This window comes from Mauremys mutica, chromosome 11 (assembly GCF_020497125.1).
Source record: "Mauremys mutica isolate MM-2020 ecotype Southern chromosome 11, ASM2049712v1, whole genome shotgun sequence".
NCBI classification, from domain to species: Eukaryota; Metazoa; Chordata; order Testudines; family Geoemydidae; genus Mauremys; species Mauremys mutica.
In genome coordinates this window covers 3,596,863-3,621,522 of record NC_059082.1, presented here as the reverse complement: position 1 = coordinate 3,621,522, position 24,660 = coordinate 3,596,863, and the positions used below count along the sequence as shown (strand labels likewise).

General features: G+C 40.3%; 1 protein-coding gene across 4 annotated transcripts in view; it reads left to right on the top strand.

Annotated features, from left to right (window-relative positions):
- Positions 1-24,660, top strand: part of GLCE (glucuronic acid epimerase) — a 103,581-nt gene that overhangs the window by 38,927 nt on the left and 39,994 nt on the right. For 2 of the 4 annotated variants that reach the window (XM_044980356.1, XM_044980355.1), the window contains one exon: positions 1,200-1,300. Coding sequence is in view for 1 of the 4 variants with exons in the window: in XM_044980353.1 (XP_044836288.1) it covers positions 1,732-1,799 (68 nt within the window). In the remaining 3 variants the exon portion in view is untranslated. Of the gene's footprint in view, positions 1-1,040; positions 1,111-1,199; positions 1,301-1,705; positions 1,800-24,660 lie in introns of those variants that run through there. The other 2 variants (XM_044980354.1, XM_044980353.1) reach the window with 2 other exon arrangements.

Genomic DNA, 24,660 nt, shown 5'->3' with positions numbered 1-24,660 from the left:
GACTTGAGTTGAATTGGGCATAATTTGTAATGGGTATTAAAAGTAAATTTACCTTGTTGGACTAGAACAGTGAGTACATTCAAGTGCTTTAGAAAATGAAAATTCTAGTTTCAGGTGTAAAGTAGACTGTGTCTTTTAAGTCTGTTTCTGGAGCAGATAAACACACCTCTGTTTAAGGAGACCAGTTTGTTAGTGAAGGATAATCCTTTTAAAACCAAGAGACTTGAAGGCAGAGCAGTTCAACAGAGGAGTCTTTGTTAATTTTAAATCAGGAATGCAAGGGAAAGAGATGAGAGCCAAGGTGTGTGTTTGGGGATGAGATGATTAAAATGCTACTTTTTGGAAAAATTAACTACATGGGGTTTAAAGTAAATTAAATTAGATCATTTTAAACATTTTAGTTGTGGAAAAAATGTTTTTACACCTATTCGATTCAAGTATAGCATATATTTGTAACTTTATGCACATAGAAGATAAATTGCAGTTTTCAGGAAAGTGAGACAACTGCATTGTGAAATACTTTTTCTTATTCCTGTTCTCAGCTGGACTGTGTAAGAAATATGCAAAACTAACAAAGTAGATGGAAAATCATCACAAATATTGTGGGACCAGCAAGACACTGTAAACAAAGCACTTCATAAGAATGTTTAATTTAAGATATTTTTTTCTAAAATTTACTTTGTAATTTCAGGGGTTTGATTACCTCTGCAGTCCAAGTGCAGACAGCATAATTTGTTCAAGGTTGCAAACTGGGCTCCAATTTTTGTTAGCTTTTTCATTTTTTATCTATTCCTTTTATGCAGTTTCTCAGGTGGAACACCATGATGGCTTATTTAAAAATGGAATTCTTTAAATATGAGATTTAAATCTGAATTCTTCAGAAATGTTTAATGAAAGCCATGCATTTTATGACACCACGAGGCAGATGTCAGGATTTACTCTTCAATTAGGTAGGATTGTGGTGGGAATAACAGATTAGACTCCTTTTGCAGCTGATGCACTGTCTAGAGGAAGTGACATTTATGCTCTTGATCCTTCAGTGATTCTGCATGTCAAGAACTGAGCCTTGAAATTCGTCAGTAGTGCTGTCTTAAGAGCAGACAGAGCTGAGTAAGAGGATTTTTACAGACAGAAAATTTAAGTACAAATGGCAAAACAGCAGGTGCTTAAATACATTATTTTTTTCTTTTTTTTCCTAGGAGATTGGAAAGAAAATTGTAGGTGATTATTTGAAACTAATGTATTTTAGACATTTGAAATCTGAGATGCACTAGAGTTTAGAGACCTTCGTTTGATTAAGGTAAGAGTATTTTAAGAAAAGTGTACCTTCCCCTTTCATCTTTCTGCTTACTGTGTGTTTTTTTATTTGACTTTTCTGTCTAATCTGAGATTCTGTAGTGTAATGCATTCAAAATGTACATTGCACCCTTGGCATTTAAATGGTTAATGTTCATTCAATTTAATAACTTTCGGCTGCAAAGGGCATATGGGTCTCTGTTTACAGAAGGTGTTGTGTTGATAACTGGGTTCTGTTTGGCCAGAGAAATTAAAGCAGGCTATTTATCATGAGGGATAAAACAGTGTGATTATAGTGCATTTACTCAGAGGAGGAGCTGGCTGGTAGATCTACTATAAAATAAAAACAATCATGCAAATTAGGTTTCATGAAATTTTTTTCATTTGTTTTGTAAGCAAACTCAGTAATTACGAGGGGGTTACAGGGCAGAGGAAATGTTTAAAATTTTTTACCTTAGACATGCTGTAGTTCTATACGATAAACCAATGAAAGCGGAGATCAGGTAAGCAGCTGTTATGGGTATCATGGCAACATAAAATTACTCGAGTGCTAAGTGCATATTTATCTGTAATTTTTTTGCCAAACAGCCTTTTTTTCTTTTATAAACGTATGTTAATTACTATTGTCATGTTAGATAAAAAATGAGTAGTGATATACTGCCTTTTTTCTTAAGAATGAGAATGGAACATTGCATATTTGTACTAACAACTTAGTTTTTGAAAAAATGCTCTTTATATGAATGAATGAAGCCTCCTGATATTCCTTTTGGTGGAGCTGTATTTAAACTGTTCCCTTACTTGTGTGTGGTATAGTTAGCCGCACATAATTTTAGAAAACCAAATTACAAAGGAGGAAAACCAAAATTAGAGACCAGCAAAACGTGCCTTGAACTTCTGGTGTTCCTCTGACATGCTCTGGCTTACAGATAAAAGTAGAGATTGAACTGCTATACCAAAAAAATTTCAGTGTTTTATATTAAAGGAATACTTATACAGAACCCTTTTTATGTCTAAGAAAATAGCAGATTATTTGTTAGTGTTTTTTTCTTTAAAATTTAACTCCATGTGATGAGTTTATTCTGCTTATGTAAGGTACTTCTTGTGAATCTCAAACTAACCTGACCATAATTTCCCATGTTTGTAACCTATATTGGTGTACGTGATCTGTTATGAGATGTAGGACTGTCAGATGAGAGGGAGTTTAAAATGTCTTATTTTTTAAATTTGTAAATGGTAGCAGGAAGTAGGAGTTGAACTGCTAACATGGATCCTCATTTCAGGTGGTAGCAGAATGTTACATAACCAGAGAAACAAATTTCTTCCAGAGTTACACTAGTGCTGTGTGTACAAAGCATCCATTTTGTGTTATGAGTATTGTGAATTGTTCCTTCTGTGCAGTTACTAAATGTAAAAGAATGCAGCAGATCCATTTGAGTTTTGTATCAATCACTTCAAATGTACAACATCCCATCACTTTAGTGTATTCTCTACTAAGTCAGCCTCTGACTTTCAGAAAAATTAGTTTGATTTGTCAAAGTAATCATACTCCTCAAACCTTACCATACTTAACTGAATGTAGAATATGCTTTTTTTTATTAACTTTTAGGCAATAGAATTTGACTATTTTGGGAGTAAATAAAGTTTTGCTGTCGGGTTTTAAATATATATCCTCTTAAACATGCTTTGCAATCTGCTTATGCAGGCATCATGAGTTTTATATTTAAATTGGAATGATTTTTTTTAGGATGAAAGTGCTTGCAGATCTGAATTGTGAGGGATAGATGAAATTAAGCTGTGGAAGTACTGATGGCAATCTACAAAGCTTTAATGTGTTAATGTAGTCTAGGCATTATCCATATTTAGAAGCATTTTAGATTAAATCCTGGAGAAATTAAGACTCCTGTCTTAAGCATGTTTCTGAAGTGATGGATGGTGTAGAACAGTAGTATGAAGGAGCGCCTAATGATTATTTTGCTGTTGCTATAACTATGTCAGAGACGCTAATTCCCTCAAGTTCAGTAAAAAATAAAACTTGGAGGGAGTGGGGAGGGACTGGTGTTTGTAAAATGTCTTAGTTTTGTGTAGAGACCTTTTTTCTCTTCATGAATTATTCAGTTTTTTGAGTCTGCTGTATTGCAGTATTTAATATACTTTAAATGACACTGAATCAGTTAATATGGTAAAGGGAAAAGATCTAGGTTTATTGAAAAATTATCTGTCAGTTGTGCAGCAACAGTGAAGAATGGCTTGCTGACTTGAACTGAAAAGTATATTTTATGACCACAACATACCAATATACCTTTGCACTTGGTGTTATCCCATATTTAAGATGGTTGGGCAGATCAGAACTGGGAGACCACAGTTAAGCTCTTCGGGACAAGGGACCACTATGCTTTTAGTACAGTGCCCAGCAGAATGGGACTCTAACCCTGATTGGAGGTTTTGGGTTCATTACAATATATATCCGACTCTAAGGAGACTGGACATTAATTAATAAGAAATTAGATTGCTATCTGTCATTAAAGTGGTTTTAAAATTATTTGAATAACTGACCTGCTGCCCAGAAGGGTCAGTCAAAGGGGCTAAAAAGGGATGCTGTCCTTTGCAGGGAAGTAAGTCTGCCCTTGTCTTGTACAACATTTTAAAAAAAAGTTTACAAATATACATGATGGAGTGGAGAGGCTCCACTTCCATGACATGGTGGACCCATGTCATTCTGTCTGGTCCTATGTCATAATTTTAAAGCACGACTATATGGTGTGCTCTGACAGATCAGTGCAGGCAGCATAGAGATGTCGGTCTTAAAACATAATTTGTGTGTGTGCAAGCAAATGCTTTAAAGTAGCTTTATTTTTTTTCTGAATGATATTGGAGCCTGATTCTGACAGCTTGATTCTCTTTATATTGTTAACTTGGCTAGAAATGAGAGTATGGCAGTAATACCTACAGCGTAGCACACAGCTTGGGAAAGCCGACTGTAGTGTGAACCCTCATAACTGTGTCGCTTCCACCAGGCTGGAGCAGAGGTTCTTAGTTGGACCAGATCACATCTCAGGTTCTGTGGGTTGGTCCTTTTATTGTTTTCTGAGGCTGCCAGTCCACTCCTAGTGGAATGCCCTAATCACCACCTACCCAAATGTGCTTGAGGGCAACTTGCGTTCCTCAATATGTATAAACAATGAGTCCTCTCCCCCTTTGATAGTCTCTATGGGAACTTTCAGAGCTAGCTAAGAGCACTTCCATAAACATTTTGGGCTGTTCTCCTGTTCTGCTTGATGATGCCTGATACATCTCTGTCATAGCAGTCTGTGTTAACCATGCCACAATCTAAGTAGTTTTACCCAGCCCCCCTCTCCCCCCCCAATAGTACATATCGGAACTTGTATGTATCTCACACAATCAAACTAGGGGCCTGAAGTGTGTGTTGGACACTCATTGTATTGCAAATGGGTAGCCATTAGGCAACATCCAATAGTCTTTAGAATTGTGGGTTTCTTTCCATTTTTGCCCCTTTAGTTCCTGTGATGGAGTCACAGGTCCAATGCTCTGGAACTGCTCTGTATGAAGCCAGACAGGACTCTGGGCACACTGTCCAGGGAAAAAAGCCTCTTTGGCTATGGCCTTCCTGGTCTGACCTCAGAGCATTCAGCACCCTTGTTCACACCCTACACTTCTCCTTGGCAGGTCCACCTGGATGGGACTTCTGGGGAAGCCAGAGTGTCCTGCTCCCCAACTCCACAGTGAGCCGTGACTCTCAGCCAGTGTTGTAAAACAGTACAGCATAGAACAGAGCTTGTTAGCACAGAAATCAGTGACTTTCAGCCTTGGGTTGATGCCCTAGATTCCCCTCTCTGAGTCCCAAACTGGAGACTGCCCAGCTTCCAGCAGCCTGACCCCTGATACGCCTAATGCTCCTTCTCCTGGTCTTTGTCTTGCTTCCCGGGTGAAGTGTCACGTGGTCACATCCCCCTCCTGGGTCTCAGGTTACGAAGGGCATTGGCTATCACTTATGTGCAGGCAGCTGGAGCCTCTGCACCTGGCCCCAAGGGTCTCAGCAGAAGTCTCACACCCTTATTCCCACCACCTAGGCATTGGTGCAATACACAGGGAAACTGAGGCACACAGTGTTCATGCAAAACAGTAAGACTCACATAGGCTCACATACAACATAACAAGGGAAAACACCCACTTTGTTACAGCTCCCAAGTCTCACTTTAACCAGCAACCTGTGAAACTTAAGTTTTCAGGAAAGTCTTGCCCACTTTAGATGGGGAAAGGCGCCTCACCACTCTTGTGAATGGCATGATGCTGGGCCCTTTGTGCAGCCCAGTTGCCAACTCTTGATTATGTGAAGTCCACTATCGCTCAGCTGGGCAGGATGAGAACAGTTCAGGAAATCCAGTATTTGGTTCCCATCCGGCCTGCTTCTTTCATTTGAGACAGACTGTCTCAGATACTGAGGTTCAAACTCACTTGACTGCAAGCTACCATTTTTGAGCTGAGACTTCCTCCCACAAACCACTGGCAACTACTACTATTTTCCTTTCTTATCCTTCATGGAATCTCACTGGTCTCCTTCACCCTGTAAGTTAGGATTTTGCTGGGACATCCCACGTGGGCTTTTCTTCACCCTTCCCCCCCCCCCCCCTTATGTTATAGTTGTGTCCATGAGCAGTCTTGAATAAACCAATCAAAGTTGCTTTAACTGAGCAGGACTACAGCAGGGTGTATTCAGAAGGGGCAACTTCTGTTTGGAAATTTCCACAAAAACAAATTCATTTTATTTTGTATATTATTCAACTGTTCACTTGTGGAGATGAGCCCGGCTGAATTCCAGGGGCAGTGTCCGAGTATGCGTTCTTGCAGTTATGGTGAAAGTGCCACATCACCATGTTTTAGTACTTTAATGTAGTAGTGAGATGTTCTCAAAATAGGCAGCGCACAAGCAATTTTAAAGAGTGTGGTATGGCTAATGTGTACCTACTTTACTTTAAAACATTTAGTTACTTGTACTTGCACATATATATAAAAAAAAAAGCTGGGCCTAATAAACTCAAATATTTGTGACAGTAGGACAGTATTCTTAGGATTTAAACCTACGACAGCACAGGCACTAGTAGGATATCTGGAATTCAAACCAAAAGGAGTAATGTGTAAACTTTCCTTGGGCTTTTACAGCAGTCAAAGGATATTGGCAGGTTTTTGAATGTTAAAGATAGAAGGTAAAAAAGAAAATAAACATTTAGATCCAAGAAAGAGATCACTACTTACTTTGTAATAAAGTTGGTTTGTGAGGCAGTAGCTTTATCTAGTAAACATTAACATTTCTTCTTTAAAATCCCCTGATAAGACAGTAGGGGCCACATGTGCAAAAGGTGCATGAATTTTTAGTGTCTTTCTGGTGTGTTACCTAAGGTGCATGCTCAGGTTGAGGCGTTTGAACACATTGCAGGTGTGCATGCACATGCCCTGATGTGTGACTTACAGAATTTGTATGCCTGCCGTCAGATGTGTGGAGTTATCTGCACCCTCCACTCGCTTTTGTGTGAACAAGTTAGAAAATTTGGTCTTCAAATTCTTTCAGCTCTTCTGTGTAAAGAAGCGCACCTGTCTATTTGGCCTCATGTACACTGGCAGCAGCGTGTAGGGTACATGTATGTACATGCCACAGTGAAAAGCAGGCTGCATCCACACTGCAATGTGGCAGTGAAAGCCAATGCCAGGCGGAGGCAGTGGAGCAAGGCTCTTGCACGACACGACATTGCTAAAAATACCATGTGGGAGGAAATGTGGGTGATGTTGCTTGGGCATGTAGAGTACTTACCCTAAGGTTCTATCATGTCTTTACTCACCTGAGTCGTGCCTCGCTGTCTACACAATTTGTACCTGTGCTGGGTGATGTGCAGTGTACGTACTGTACATGCCATAAGTGTAGAACATAGCCTGAGAAGGGGGTAAAAGCAGTAACTGCTATTTCAGCTTCCCAGCTGATAATTACATGGAAATATATACCAAATAAAGGTGAGTCTGCACAGCAGCTCAAGTTTCTGAAAATGGCTGAAGCACAAACATTGCCTTGTTTATTTCAAGCTATTTGCTCCTCTAATGTTAAGGACAAACGGAGGCATGCTGTATGTATAGTTAAAGCTGGAGCTCCAGTAAGACAATACTTGCTACCAATTGCAAATCTTTCAATAAATCTTTCTACTATCCTCAGTTCTGCAGACTTTCTGGGGAAGTATCAGAGCTGTCCAAATCAATGAGTAAAAACACAAGTCAAATGAAGGCAGAATAACAAAGCAGTTTCTGTCCTCTCTTGCCTTCAGCTGTAGGCTCAACTAACAGCTTTTTCAATGGCAAGTCTTATGAATATCTTATGAAAGAAAACAAAAGAACACCTGAGATGAAAATAGTGTAGTGGAGACATAAAGAAGGAAAAATTATTTCCTATTTTTGATTAATGATGTGTAGATGTAAAGGTGTAGAAGGCTATTTTTTCTTGGCTGTATCAAGTCGTCTTTTCTCTGTTTTAACTCAGGAACTGGAATGGGAGCTTTCTCTGATACCAGTTGATGGAATGGCATGTATGAGTCTTTAACAAAGAGTTTTTTTTCTCCTAAGTGATCATCAGGAGATTGTGACTCAGGTATCAACAAAAGTGGACAATTTTAAACACTGACTAAAAGTCTCTCTTCTTGTGCACTTATCTTATAGCTTAGATCCTTTCAGGCAAGGGCAGTCTCTTCTGTATCCTACATGAAGTGCCTAGCATGTTGGTTTTTAATAGCACCCAAAAATTTCCTGAGATGCTAGTAACCTACTGTAGTTGTGTACCCTGTTGTTGCTGGAAGACACTGTTGACAAGACCTGATATTTTTAATATAAAAACAGGCATGGGAAAAATTCTCTAGTGGTTTTTTTTTTTTTTTTTTTTTTTTATTAAATTAATGGAGATATCCTATCTCCTAGAACTGGAAGGGACGGTGAAAGGTCATTGAGTCCCGCCTCCTGCCTTCACTAGCAGGACCAAGTACTGATTTTGCCCAGATCCTGAGTGGCCCCCTCAAGGATTGAACTCACAATGTAGCAGGCCAATGCTCAAACCACTGAGCTATCCCTCCCCCAAGAACCAAACAAAAAAGCAAAAAATTTTCTTGCTAAAAGTATTAAGCCTATTTTCAACTCAAAACACTGTTGCAATGGTCAGCTTGAGATACAGCACAAAGTCAGAGCTAACACTGCTGCAGCAGCTATGTTTTTATTGCTACTGGTTCTGTCCCCATTTATCCCATGAGTTAATAGTCTGTTACACCTTGTAAGAAAACTATTGTCTGGAAGGGTGTACAGTTTATAAATATACTCCAGCTGAGGAAGGAGGCAAGATTCCGTGGAAATTTATAATGGCGCAATCTGGTTCCCGCTGCATGCTTTCATGTGACATTATGGGATCAGGGTCTGCCTCTGAAGCAGCCTGTGGATGAAGCTTCCTTTTAAGCTGCAGCTTGGCCCTAGAGCAATACTTTTTCCTCCTCTTTTGCCTATTTGTTAAGTTCAGAGTGATGTATTGGATATGTCCCTTCACTGCTTCTAGAGGTTTGAGATTTTTAAACTAGTGTTGTGCCCAGCAGAACGCAAATATTTTAAGAGATTTCTTGTAACCTGCAGTGTGTCTAATCCTTTCAGTCTTTCACATTAATGCTCTAATGTCTGAGTGGATTTTGTTTACATCTACATCTAGGTCTTTGGATCACAGTGGGTTTAAGTTTTAGTTTTATCTGAAGATACGTAACAATCATCTTGAGAACGTAATAAATAATAAATAAATAATAATTGGAAATATACCAATCTCCTAGAACTGGAAGGGACCATTGAGTCCAGCCCCCTGCCTTCACTAGCAGGACCAGTTTTTGCCCCAGATCCCTACATGGCCCCCTCAAGGATTGAACTCACAACCCTGGGTTTAGCAGGCTAGTGCTCAAACCACTGAGCTATCCCTCTCCCCAGGTAGTACTCTTGGAAGCAGTCTTGTGTTGAATACATCCAGAATGTATTCCCTTCCCTGATCTGTTATCAGGGAGGCGTAGTCTTCCTGAGATGGAAGGCTAGAGATTTTTTAAAAATTGACTCAGTTCAAAACAAAATCTAGCATTTCTTATTAAATAAGCATTTCGATTCTGGTGTATTTTTCTTGTTGAATATATTTCTTCAGTGAGTTGCTTTAATTATAATGTGAAATCCTTATCACTTGCTCTTGCAGATCAAGCTAGTGCTGAAAAACAAAACATAATTTAGACTAAACCAGTGGTTCTTAAACTTTTTTTTACTGGTGACCCCTTTCACATAGCAAGCCTCTGAGTGCAACCCCTGTAATAAATTAAAAACACTTTTTTATATATTTAACACCATTATAAATGCTGGAGGCAAAGCAGGGTTTGGGGTGGAGGGTGACAGCTCGTGGACCCCCCCCCCAGTTAATAACCTCGTGACCCCCTGAGGGGTCCCAACTCCCAGTTTGAGAATCCCTGGACTAAACTGAATTTTTGTATAAGCTTAGTAACTAATAATGGAGTCAGTAATATAACTACTTAGATCTTGTTGCTTGAATTTCCTTTATTTTTTTAAAAATATCTTTTTATTTGGTTTTTCTTTCCTACTAAAGAGCCCCGTGAAGTCACATACAACATTGTATGTATTTCTTGCACAGGAAGGCTAGTCTGTTTACTTAAAGATGAAAAATACCTAAATTAAGTTGTACATGAATTTTGAAACCTTATGTTCATGTTAGGAAAACAAAGTTGATCCATTTTCTTTTTGGCCAAATGCATCCTTAAATGAGTCAAGAGAATAACTGTACTCAAGTATTGCGAGAAAGTATTTGATGCAATATATTTGTTGCACTTTAAATATCTTCATACTGCCTAATCGTATGGATAGCTTTTGGTTTGGGATGCAATTATTTTGACTGATAAAATGTACCAAGACTAGTACAATATGTCACATGTAGAGGAGATTTAATTGCTGAGAGATGTCTGAAAATGTTGCGGTTCTTTATAATTGGTTTTCCCCTTCTGTAAATGAAAATCTGTAAAGTTAAATGTTAGTGTAAATAGGAAGATGCAGCCCCTGACATCTTCCTTAGAAGATGAATATGGTATCAGCATCCTTTCTGGCAGTTTTGCTAATTGCATTTTTTTTTGTATAGACAAATACTTGACTTGTCTAACAATGTTAAATGGATGCTGAACCTTTAAAACACATTTCTTATTTGCTAACTTCAGCTAAAATTGAAATTGAAATTCTTTCAGATCAAATTAATCTGTCTGCTTGGGTTTTTATATATAAACTTTTATGCTAACGAAGACACTTGGCCTACCCATCCTGATAGTTGTGGCTAATGGTCCTGATTATCAGCTGGGCCTTTACCTTGCATCTAGATTTGTGGGCACTACTATGCTTACCATAATCATGCCCCCAGAAATGGCGGCTGTTACCAGAAATTAAGCCCCTCACCTCACGTACTAATATGATACCGCTAATTCAAGTGATGGCTGCACTAATACTCTCGTTGACACAAGGAGAAGCCAGTGGCTATTCAGAGGTTTCAGTAAATACTTAGATCTTGTTGAGGAGGTGGTGGAGTGGTGGGATAGGTGCGTTTTAAACCATTCTGAAGAAATGAGTGAACAGCAGTGGCATCAGCAGAGTCTGTCTACTTCATACTTTTGTATTCTTATAAATTATTTACACCCAGCCCAATTGCTTGGTGATTTCTACTGCTGCACTCTCTAAGTCTCCACTCCCAACAAGCTTGGGGATCCTTTCAGCCCCTGATGCCAGCCCTCCCACTGACTTGGGAGGGTTTGCCTGCTGGTCCCGGGCCAAGTGCTTAAGTGTGCTGAGATGGGATGGGCAAAATTATTGGAATTGGGTTCCACTAGTGAATAAACTCCCAGGGAACTAAGGACCATCACAAACCTCTCCACCTTCTGCTCCAAGTGCAAGGTGTATTTCTTCTTTGAATATGCATCAGTGTGATTCGCCACTGTGGGTATATATATATATGCCTTGTGCACATGAAAGTCGAATGTTTTGAATAGCTGTGTCCAATGGGGCTGACCTTGTACCCTGTGCTCCTGTGTGAGGCGTAAAGGGTGGAGTGGCCCTGACTCTCGCTTAGTTTCCTTTTAGCATCCATGGCAGCAGGATGGACCCCTCACTGCCCAACCCACTTCGGCATTTGTCCTTAATTATTTTGTGAGCAATTATTCACTCTTTTTCTGGTTAGTTTACCCATTTATTTTTATTTGGACATTAGTGCACCTAAGGAGAGAGGGTGGTTTTTGATGTCTATTGTTACCTAAAGAATTGGCTGAGCGGGGATAGATCTTGAAAAGAAACCATGGCAAGTCTAGACTCTATTAGCTCTTTTCACCCACATGAAGAACAGTGGAGAAACAATGGCATTGTCTTTTATGCTGCGCTATGAGGGAACTGCATGAAGAGTCTTGAGCGTAAAGCAGGACCAAGGAGCAGTCTGTGTAGATCCAGCAAAGAGATTCACTTGCAGTTTTTTTTAAAGTAACTCTCTTATTGTTGAATCTGAAGTTCCTGAAAATGGTAGTGGGCATAGTACATGCTAAATAAACTGTTATAAAATTTCACAGAATGCTGTAAACTGTTTTGCCAATAAACTAATTTTATAGTAGATCAATAGGTTCCATTTGTAGAGTGGTTTAACAGTCTTTAGCTTAATAGCTCTTTTGCCTGAAGTAATGTTATATGGTCAAGATTAATGTGTAGGTATAGTATCCTTGTCAGTTTCAACACATTTTTCTTTATATACTCTTATTAGATTAATGATGCTATTGTAGGATGGATGTAAATTTGTCTATAGAGCAATCATTATGAATTTGTTTCCAATGTATTTATGTTCTGTTAGAAGCTTGCAAATCAGTAAATATTGATACAAAAAGTACACTTCACTTACAATGGAAACTGAGATTCAAGTGGTCAGGTTTTTTAATTCAATTAAACTGTAAAAGATACCCAAATTTCAGCCTTTGCCTGAATGAAATCTCATTAACCTGACAGAGGCACTACTCTCTACCATGTATGTTTAGAAGTAAGTTATCCATAGACACAGAGACAGCCATTTTAATGGTCTGCAGCCATAGGTGCTAACTTCCTAATGTGCCGAGGATTGTTCTGTCCCAGGCCCCACCCCCACTCCACACCTTCCCCCAAGGCCACACCTCCATCCTGCCTCTTCCTGCCCCCATTTCACCTCCTCCCCTGAGCGTGCCCTGCCCTCACTCCTCCGCCCTGTTCCCAGTGCCTCCTGCATGCCACGGAGCAGCTAATCCATGGCGGGCGGGAGGTGCTGCGAGCAAGGGGGAGGCACTGATTGGTGGGGTTGCCAGCGGATGGGAAGCATGGATGGGAGGGAGAGGCACTGATTGGGGGACTGCTGGTGGGTGCTCAGCACCCACCTTCCCCCCCCCCCCCCCCCGTGGGTGATCCAGCTGTTTTTTGTTTTGTGGTTGAAATTTGGATTTCTACTACAATAAGGACACCTCTCCAGAGCTCTAGATTCTTCTGAAGCACTTTTTTTTAAAGCAACTCTGTCAGCAACCATAATGACTGTACCTCATCTAATATACCTGTAGTGACAACCCAATATACTTCCCTGTATTGTGCTTACAGATATGAGAACCATCCTGTTTACGCCATTCTCCGGTTCACAGTGAACATCTAATATATTATCTATAGGCAGTACAGAAATTGCAGGGGATTGAGTATATTCTACCATTTCACCATCTCCAGAGAAACCAATGTACTTCATCCACTCTATCACATATCGGCTAGAAGACACACATGATAGCTATGTAATAATCCATCTTCCCCATAAAAAGCGGCAAAGAGTTCTGTGGCACCTTATAGATTAACAAACGTATTGGAGCATGAGCTTTCCTGGGTGAATACCCACTTCATCAGATGCACATCTTCCCAATGTGGCTAAAAGACTCCTTCAGAAACAGGTATCATAAGTATCCTTTGGGCTGTCCATTTCCCAGGCCATTAAAATGTATCACAGATAGCAGTGACCACAGTAGCTGATAAACACCTTAGGCAGGTAGCTAGAATGCAATTATTTTCATGTTGTTGGTGATGCCTTATATGCCCTTTTATACATTTGGGGAGGGAGGTGTGTGTTTGTCCGAGTTGATCTCATTTCAAGAAACTTAAATCTAAACTTCCTAACTTCCGCTAAACTTCCTAACTTCCGAACTTAACTATGAGGCACAAATAAAGCTGTTGACAAATAAGTGTACTCAACCCTAACTTAAATGGTCCGGGCAAAGTTGTTTTTCCTGGAGAATAACTTAATAAAAACAAAACCACACCACAACTTATGTACCCAGTAGTTAACTTTGGTTGGAATGTGTTTTGTATGTCTTCAGAGCTTAAACAATCCCAATGGGAGAAAGAGTAAGTACAGTTTACAGATGTGCAACAACTGCAACTCTATATCTGATCTTCAGCATATGTTTGCTGCCTTAAAAAATGGGCTGTTTTTCAATTTTTTGACATGGTATAGTGCAAGGTTTGTCTTTACCTCAGCTCAGTGAAAATCTTGATGCTGAGGATAATGCATTTTCTCTTGCAATAGTTTCTTGGTAAAAACTCATCTGTTGTGGTTAAGCGTCTCTTTGGATGAAGAAAAACAATCAAACTCTAAGGCATTAAGTTCTGCAGAATATCTCCTGGTAGAGAGATCTGGGATCTCTACCGTGCTAGTCTAGGCATGTTTAATCACTGTACTGTGAATATTGCAACCCTTTTATTAAAACAAAGCTTCCAGTCACGAAAAAGTAAGCATTCTGTTGTCGGTTTATAATTGGGAATGCTTTTAATTATTCCCGAAACCTATACAATTACTGCAAAAGCAAATCTTTATCCTAATGTAAAATCAATAAAAATAATGCAATTTGTATCTAGTCAAGTGCTTTAGGAATTGTTAATGCAAAAAGTGTTCTTTCTTGATTTAGCAGCAACAGGTTTTCTAATAAATCCAAATCAAAGACTTCAGATTAAAAAAATATAATTTTAATTGATTCATTTTTTTCAAAGAGACTATCACCAGGATGACTCTACTTAGGAATGCAAATTGTGTAGAGGAGAAATGATACTGAAACCGTTGTAAATAATGCCTTTTAAAAAAAAACTTAAATTGAATTTTTACTGTAAAGTGAATTTGGTTAGTGATCTTCAGTAATTATTTCAGTTCAGTTAAATGTTTATGGGGTCTTATGCTATTGGAAAAGGTATGCTTGGATCCCTAAGAGGTTACACAGAACCTCTTGAGCTTTGGGTTAGTTTTTATAGCAGTATCTGAAGCAGCAAAAGGCTGTTTCTATTTTTGGAGGATGTGTCGTCTGTTCTGGTGAAAATCAGTCTCTTTTTAGAAAATGTTCACATTGATATGATTGAAAATCAAATGTGTAACTATGTGTTAAATTTCATAACTTTATTTAGCCTAACATTTTCCTTGTCTGTTAAAGCTTGCCTTTTCTCTGGCAAAAATGAAAATTTCATTTGTAGATCAGGAGAAATGTTTAATATAAAGTAACTTTCATATCACAGTTGGACAAATTCATAAGGCTAAAAAAATTATATAAAGTTTACTAAAGCTATTTTTTCCTGTATCCCAATAAAGATAGATTAATTTATTTTTAAAAGTGGAGGGGAAAAATAGGAAAGAAGCCATTTTTTCCTCACTATTTTGAGTGTGCCATAAGGATAAGATTGTACCTTGGTAAAAAATTCCTTGCAATTACGAGAGCTGTAGTAAGCTACTTTTTTAATGAGCTTGTGAGCATTTGATGAAAAGATCTAGGCTGCTATCGACATTTCATAGCAGTTCACAAAAACAGAAGACAAGTAAAGATGATACTGTTTGTTAGGTTGATGAGAATTCCTTCTTCCACAAAATGGAGCCTGACTGCACACATACTGGGGAAATAAGTAAAAATGAATAATTGGTACCATCTTTGTATTCAGAATAGCTGCAAGAACTAACCCATAAAACAGTGATGGTAAAACTAACTTTGGGGGAGAAATAACCTGGGATTGGGAGAAAACATTACCTGACCAGGTGTCTCAGGATATTGTAATGAGTGCATATGCTGAATGAATAGGCCCTTAAACGTTCTTCTATGTATTGAATTACCTTAGTGCTAACTAGGGGAACTCATCAGTTTAGAACAGGGGCCAGCAGCCTTTCAGAAGTGTTGTGCCGAGTCTTCATTTATTCATTCTAATTTAAGGTTTCGCATGCCCGTAATACATTTTAATGTTTTTAGAAGGTCTCTTTCTATAAGTCTATAATATATAACTAAACTATTGTTTTATGTAAAGTAAATAAAGGTTTTAAAATGTTTAAGAAACTTCATTTAAAATTAAATTAAAATGCAGAGCCCCCTGGACCAGTGGCCAGGACCCAGGCAGTGTGAGTGCCACTGAAAATCAGCATGCGTGCCATAGAGTCTAAACCGGGGTGGGCAACCTATCTTAAAATGTGTGATTGAAGAACATGTGTATATGCCAGATCAGAGGTGGGCAAACTATGGCCCGCGGGACCCTCCTGCCTGGCCCCTGAGCTCCTGGCCCGGGAGGCTAGCCCCCGGCCCCTCCCCTGCTGTTCCCCCACCCCGCAGCCTCAGCTCGCTCTGCTGCTGGTGCAATGCTATGGGCGGTGGGGCTGCGAGCTCCTGGGGCAGCGCAGCTGCAGAGCTCTGGCCTGACCTGGTGCTATGAGCTGTGTGGTGACGTGGCTGGCTCCAGCTGGGCGGTGCGGCTGTAGCGCCGCCAGCCCCTGGTGCTCCAGGCAGTGCGGTAAGAGGGCAGGGAGCAGGGAAGTTGGATAGAGGGCAGGGGAGTTTGGGTGGGTGGTCAGGGTGTGGATAGGGGTCGGGGCAGTCAGAGGGCAGGGAACGGGGGTTAAATGAGGGTAGGAGTCCTGGGGGGCAGTCAGGAAGGAGAGGGGTGATTGGATAGGGTGGTGGGGGCAGTCATGAGACAGGGAGAAGGGATGGTTGGATGGGGTAGGGGTTCTGGGGGGGCAGGAAAGAGAGGGGGTTTGGATGGGATGGTGGGGGGCAGTTGGGTGGAGGTTCCAGGGATGGTCAGGGGACAGGGAGGAGGGGGTTGATGGGGCAGGGGTTCTGGGGGGGCTGTCAGGGAATGGGGGGGTTGGATAGGGCAGGAGTCCAGGGGTGGGGTGCTGTTGGGGGAGAGAAGCAGGGGGGATTGGATAGGGGGCGGGGACCGGGCGACGCCTGGTTGTTTGGGGAGGCACAGCCCCCCCCAACTGGCCCTCCATACAATTCAAGATACATGTCATTTGCTTGCACCCATTTTACCAAGCAGTCCAGATTGCTTTGTATCAGTGACCTGTCATTTTCATTATTCACCACTCCTCCAGTCTGTCATCTGCTGACTTGATCAAGTGACTCTCTTTTGTTTTCTTCCAGTAAAAATGTTAAATAGCGTAGGGCCAAGAACCGTTCCTTGTGGGACCCCACTAGAAACGCTCCCATTCGATGATTCCTCATTTACAATTTACATTTTGAGACCTATCAATTAGCCAGTTTTTTATCCATTTAATATATGCCATGTTAATTTTCTGTCCTAGTGTTTAGTCAAAATGTCATATGGTACCAAGTCAAACACCTTGTAGAATTCTCAGTATATTACATCAGCACTATTAACTTTATCAACCAAACTTGTAATCTCACGTTGATTGACATTAAGTGTATACATACATAAATTACACATAAAAAATAAATGGTTTGGACTTTTATGCTGTTTGTGCATTATAAATGTGATCTAGTCATGACCACTTGTACCTAAGTACCATTTGTTCTGTGATCAGTTCCTGTTTATCCATCAAAATGAAGTCTAATATAGAATTCCTCAGCGTCGGATGCAACACCTTTTGATTTAAGGAACTGTCATGTATAATGTTTAGAAATTCCAAGGATGTTTTAGTACTGGCAGCATGAGACTTCCAGCATATATTATCAATATCTTGATTTTGTGCTAAAGGAATACTCCTATCTTCCCTATTCTTACTCTCCCTGTTTATTAGTTGAACACTCTACTGACTATGCTAGACAGCCTGTCCCTGGGGAGATTGCCCCTTCTACAGAGGTGGGAGGCCATCCCAACTATACAGCCTCCTCTAACCATAGAAGATGAACCAATGTTCCACAAAACCAAAACCCTCTTCCACTTACCTCGCCACTTCCAGGCTCTACTTCCATCACTCGTGGGACAAGAAGGATCTGACAGTTTCATTTGAACGCTCTCCTTCCGCATGCTTCCAAGTTCCTTGAAGTCCTCTGTTATGCATTGGCATTAGTGCTGATGTGAACCATCACCGGTGGATCCTTGCCCACTGACTTCAGAAGCTTATCCAATCTAAGTGATGTCTTGTCTCTTGACTCCAGGAAGGCAACACAGTCCTCTTGTCCACCTGTTCCTTGCAGAATGTTCTTTTTGTTTCTTCTGATCCCAATAAGGATCGTTTATCTTCCTTAGACAATTGGAGAACTCTTTGGGCAAGCTTTATTTTCTTGTAGTTGGGCTTAGCTGCCTTCCACACGTGTGTCCCATACATCTCTCAATTCCCTTGGACCAGTGGGATGCGAGGAGGACCTGGAATCAGTTGGAAACTTGGATGATAGTTATGTCATATGTAGCTGTGTGAAGGAGGCAACCAATATGTCTGATGGGGAAGGGGACGAAGCTCCCAGACAGAGGCCTAATCCTGTTTCCAGTGAAGTCAGAACTCCCTTAAATTTCAGTGAGAATGGGATCAGGCTTAGTGTCTGTCTGAAGCCTCCTGTTCTACAGGGTTTTCAGCTGTTTGGAAAGGCACAAAGAGAGAAACAGTAATTATTTCTCTTTCCTTATTTTTTTAGTATGATGTAGTGGAATGATACAGCATATTAAAAAGCACTGGAAGCTTCAAAATTGGGTAAAGCTGAGTTCTGCAGTTCTTTGAGCACCAGATGTTAGGGTTGTGATAAGCCTAAGCAAAATCCTGGTGGGCTTTAGGTGCAAGTTTGTCTGTCAAAAAATTCATGAGTTTACCGGTTCAGAAACCTTTTGGTAGGGGAGTAAATTAAGAGACTTTACTGATAGCAGCTGCTTGAGTAGCAAAATAGTCTAAAGATTCCATTGTTGTACTCAGACTACAGCATCCTCTGAGCTGTGCAGACCTGTGTTTGTTGACTGTGTAGCTGAGGAATGTTTATCTAGACTGTTACTAGGACTGAAGAAAGCTACTAAAATCCCAGATCCCAACTGAACACAAGCTCACAAAGCTCAATCCTGCAGTCCCTCAGACAAAAATCCCATTGTGAGTCTTGTTGGAATTTGCACCTTAAAGACTGCAGGATGGGAGCTAATCATTTCATGCAGGAAATAAAAACAGTGTTGCAAACCCAGACAAATCAGACTGCTCATGCCAGTACAAAGATTGTTCTGTTGCAATTTCTTTCTCATGAAACTGAGTAAAAGGTTGCTGCTGTTCCTTTGCTCTAGTTAATTTATTGATGGACAAACAAGGTTTCTCTATCTGACTTTTTATCAGAGATTGATGCCATGCAGAAAAGCAGAGGGGGAGCTATTCCCTGAATGATAGTAAAAAGACCTGGGTCAGAGTTTTCTTCTTTGTGGGCTATATGACATATAGGGGATGAAGCTTAATTATCACTTTTTTGGGGGATGCTACATATAATTCTTTATAGTGGGCTTTAAAATATTTCCTTGTATAATTCAGCAATAAGAACACTTAATCTCTTTTGAGAAGCTAAACCAAAACATTTTAGAGGGAGCCTCTGGATTAAGGTAGATTGTGAACCTTGTCTGCTAATTCTTATCTGTGTCCTGACTCCCCTAAATATTTGGAGCCTTTAGTCATAGAGGCTACTGGATAGAAAGAAAAAAATAACAGGAACAGCATAAGACCTTTTATGTATCTATTTAGATAGAGATGAGAGAGAGATTCTGGCAGTTGTCCCTGTAACCCTTTTAATCCCAGAAAATAAAAATATTTTTGCTAAATCACGAGTACTGAACTAATAGTGAAGCATTTCCTTCCTTCATATTTTGTTCCTTCCATTACTTCTGCTGTTCTATAACTTTAGCTCATTCCTTTTTCTTGGAGCAGAGTGTAAAATAATTTGCAACATGCTTAGAATGGCTATTTTGTCTTCCCTGTGAAAAAGATACGTGATCACAACAGATTTCTCTCCAGTCTGCTGTGGTCTATCTATTTTTAGTCTCCAGATTTATAAATATTGTCCTGGTTTTCTCAAAACACCAAATGGCTACAGGATCCTGGAATTGGAGGCAACTCTATGGCTCAGACCCTGAGCTTCATGTGAGGATTAGAGAATACTAACGTACACATACTAATGGTGCATTGAGCTAGCTTTGTGCTCCCCTAGTCTGAGCCTGGCTGTGAGCTAGTCAGATCTCCTGAGTTAAGCTGGAGCAGGCTAAAGGCACCAAGATGCTATTATGTCATCCGGGCCAATGCTGAAGCACAAGCAATGCCCCCTATGCTGCTGACCAGGAGTGGAGAGGCATACGGCTGCACTGCCCAAGGATTCCTCTACACAGGGATGATTCTCCAGGAGCCGACTAAACTAGATTTTAGGACCTGTTTGCATTGGGAGAATAGCAAAGAGTGTTTTGAACAGAGCCATGCTTTAGGCTTTGCGTGTTTTCCTTGAGGATCCAAAGAGATTGAGGCAGTGTCACCGTGCATTTTAATTTGATTGTGTGAGACTCAAGTTAGTACAGCTGTCCGCCACGCTCACCACGGAGGGATCTAAATCCTGTGTTGGCATGGAGGATGTGGTTCCTATTCTCTGCACTTAAGAAATTCCCCTGTAGGAGGATCCTGTTGGTGCTGCTGCTTCTCTCTTTAGTGCTTCCCTATCAACCGAGTAAAATGGACGTGATCCTGATCAAGGCAGTTATGTGCAGCAAAAGCCCTATTTTACTTCCATGTTAGCAGAAGATCATGTCTGCTATACTAAAGCACTTCACTAATATGGCCCCATTGAAGCGGAAAATAAGGACCTTGCATCTAATGGAGGATTGAAACAAAGGGGGGGAATACGGAAACCTGCAGGAAAAATCGGGGCAAGAGACGAGCAAAAACCAAAGGGTGGTGAGAAGAATGAGAGATGGTCCTCAAAAGGGTTTGGGGAACAAACTAAGGCTATCCTTCTCTTGAGTGAGTGTGTGTTTTTTTTGCAAAGGAAGCTGTTTAATCTGAGTATACTGAGAAAGAAAGTCAGTTCCTCCCCCTCTGTCTTTTTTGAGTGAGTTGGGGTGTCACCTGTGTAAGGGATCAAGACCTCATCACCATTTTAAAGACAGAACTACTCTGTTAAAGGTGATCTGGAGAAGAGAATGTAGAATTTTCATGGAAGTGACTGCTTTACAGCCATGCTTTATTTTATTGTCTGCTCTGTGTGGCAACAACATTTGAGACTATTGAGTAATTAACACTTGCCCCTGTAAAGTTTCACAGTCTGGAGCTGACTGCAGTAGGATGAGGTCTGTGTAAGAGAAACAGTTGCATTAAGAAATCAATGCAACATAATAGCTTCAGGAATTCACTCCCTGATCTGTCCTCCTTACCCTTCTGGTTGTAACAGTCTCTACAGTGTTTATACTTTGAACTGGGCCATTCGTGGATGGGAGCATTCCAGCCATTACTAGAGAGAGTCTGGCTATTGGTTATAATTTAATAGAGGATAATGCAGGGTACAGGATGGCTTTTTACTGCACTGCCAGTCCTAAATAACCAGTGATTGCAGCTAGGTTTTCTCATATGACATTTTACAGCTGTGTCAGATCCCTCTAGTGCACTTCCCTTCTGTAAAGGCTGAAAATAATTCAGCTGTGCAACAGTGCTGACTGTGAAAATCTTGCTTTGTCTATTAGACTATTTCCTCAAATCATCTCCGCTACTGAGTAGATTCCACCTAGAAAACATCTCCCCTTTAACTATGGTGTAATCACTATTTCCTAGTCATAGGAACACTTCGTAATAATTTGAAAAGTCTAAAGCAGATAAGCTTAGCTCCACCAGTGAGGCAGCTCACTTTTAAGTCTTTATTTTTTTTCTTTAGTGCATCATTATGAAACACACAGATATAATCCATCACTCATACCTTTTTCCTGAGTCAAGAAATAGGCAATCCTAAACCTTAACAATGCAGGCTACTAAAAGACGTGGCTATATGTCTGTGTGTAAAATACCTTCTGCTTGTAAGTCGTAAGAGCAGAGCCTTCCAGGCTACTGCATTATAGCTGGTTTCAGAGTAGCAGCCGTGTTAGTCTGTATCCGCAAAAAGAACAGGAGTACTTGTGGCACCTTAAAGACTAACAAATTTATTTTAGCATGAGCTCCTGTTCTTTTTGCATTATAGCTATTAGTCTTGCATCCGACGAAGTGGGCATTCACCCACGAAAGCTCATGCTGCAAAACGTCTGTTAGTCTATAAGGTGCCACAGGATTCTTTGCAGCTATTAGTCCAACACCTTATAGGTCTCTCCTCCCACACACTCCATAATTCCATCCATAGAAGGATCCATAAGGCAGAGATAATGGAGAGTATCCAATAAAATAGCCTTCTGTCTTTCTGGTGGATGACACATTAGACTGGAATGTCAGTCCTGTAGTAGGGTGTGCCTTACCATGCAGTCCGTAATGCCATTATTTTAGGTTTCCTAAGGACAAACGGTTTAAACATGCTAATCTCCTAATAGTTGACCAAGGAATGACATTGGGCATTAAGTAATTGCTAAGGCTGCAGGGATATGCGACTAATAAAACTTTGTCTGAGGGAGTATTTGGTGATAGCAGTTAATCTTGGATATTAAGCTCTGCATGGCTGGGGTTGTCTGTCTGCCTGCCTGTCTGTCCGTACAGACCTTTGCTGGAAGGGTCCCTAATCCTGTCTGGGGCTGCTGGGCATTACCACAATGCAAATATTAATAATTAGCAACCTGACAGAATAGGTACTTGCCTGTAGTTCCCTTTAGAATATCACATTTGAATGTGTTCTCGAGAATCAGCATAGCTGGTGTTTATTGAGCCCAGTGTTTTGTGGGGAAGGACTGGATGGGCATGAGGCTGTACAATTTTTTTGTTGTTTGTTCTTCCACTTGCCTGTGCTCTCATTCCAAATTCCTTGGCATGTTTGTTGCTGGTACAATTCAAGACCACTCTTCCTGAATGAATGACTTGTATACAACTACTGCAAGTAGGTGCTTAGATCTAGATTTGGTGGGAGGTTGTCCATTTTTCCATAAATTATGGGTTGTGTTCTGTAGAAAGTGTATACAGTAAAAGCAGTGGTTCTCAGCCGGGGTACATGTAGCCACCCCTGGGGGTACATAGAGGTCTTCCAGGGGTACATCAACTCCACTAGACATTTGCCTAGTTTTACAACAGGCTACATAAAAAGCACTAGTGAAGTCAGTACAAACTAAAATGTCATACAGACAAAATGAGAATGTAAGCAATTTTTCGGTACTAGTGTGCTGTGACACTTTTGTATTTTGTCTGATTTTTGTAAGCAATTAGTTTTGAAGTGAGGTGAAACTTGGGGTACACAAGACAAATCCGACTCCTGAAAGTGGGTACAGTAGTCTGGAAAGGTTGAGAATCACTGCAGTAAAGCATAGGTGAAAACAGTGCAGTCCACAAATATTTGCATAACTAAGACAATTTTAGTCCTCTCATAGGGTCATAATATAAGGTTTGTAAAATATGAAACATTTGGCTGTGCCCGACAGAGCTGCAAATGGATATGGCAAAGACTCAAATTAGAAAAATGTAAAACTACTGTACAAAGAGTTTAATAGCAAAACCAGCGTAGCAGAAAGTCTCGAAGATCAGGGAAGACTACTGGTTGATCTAATTAGCAAATTATTAAAGCCTGAATCTGGACACTAAAGAAAATGTCCTTCCAGACAGAGAGCTCATGGGAGATGTGTAACCCCAATGTATATCCTACATAGGACCTGCCTCTTATTTTGAGCTAACATCCTTGACCCTCAAGCAGACAGCCTTCTCAGAATGGTTTGGCATAATATAAAAGTTTTATGTTAGCCAACCAACTCAAATTCCTGGCAGCCAAAATGAATTTAAAAACTAGCGTCCCTGTAATATGTTCCACATTCAAATGCCTGTTACATCCCAACCCAGCAATTCTAAACTCAGATCAGCTGGCTGAAAGCTGAAAGTAATCTTGCAAATAACAAGAATGTAGCATTAACAGTGGTCAGAATATTTCCCCCACAAAATTCCTTTCATTGTTAATTATGTCTCTCCTCCCGAAGTCAAAAAGCTTTACTGCAAAAGTCTTAAGACTTAGGATACAATGAGCTCAAAGCACATATAATGGGGGAATTGTCTTTATTCCATAGCTTCTATTGTCATAAAGAACAGAGGTTGAAATCCTTTTGACCTTTCTTTGGACCACTTCTTAAAGTCATAATTCTGTTCTCTGTCTATTGGACATTAAGTAGCTGCTTCCTTTATAACCAATTCATTGTAAGGAAGCTAGTTTCGTCCCTCTGCATCTGAAACTGTTTTGCTATCAACTGACTTTCAGCAGATTTTTATATAATCTATAATTTGTTCTGTCTTCTAGCTTTTCATTAGTTTTTTCTGAAGAACAAAAGCAGTAACTCTAAGAGGATACTGTGCAATCTTGTACCGTATTACATATGCACTTTCATGGGGCATATTGTGAACTATGGTATATAAACTGTTTCTGTTCTGTTTTTGTGTAAAAGATCTGCCTTTGTGGTGAGTTTTCAATAGAAAAGAGGATTTGAATGTTATCTTAGTCTGTTTCCTACCCAATGCTTGGTGCTCCTCTAGCTTGCAGGATATGAAAAACTGTAAAAAGAGAATGTGTTCTAAACGCATCTGTCAGTGAAGTTAAACTGAGTATGGAGTACCAGACAGAGCTTGTTTTCAGGAATTAAAGGGAGAAAAAATGCAGCATCCCTCCCAAAAATTGACCGATACAACATAGGTGGGAGATTCCATTGTTAAATGCTTATCATTCTAGCTCTTGGACTTTGTCTCTGTTCAACTATCTAGACCTTGGCCACTGTTTACTGGTGTGTACGCTCTTTTTACATACCAGTCTAGGCCTTAGCAAGCAAGATTTCACAAAGTGACGCACACTTTTCACTTTGAGCTAACTGTTAACTCAGTAAAATATTTGTGCTGGTCCTCTAGGACGCTGGCAAATT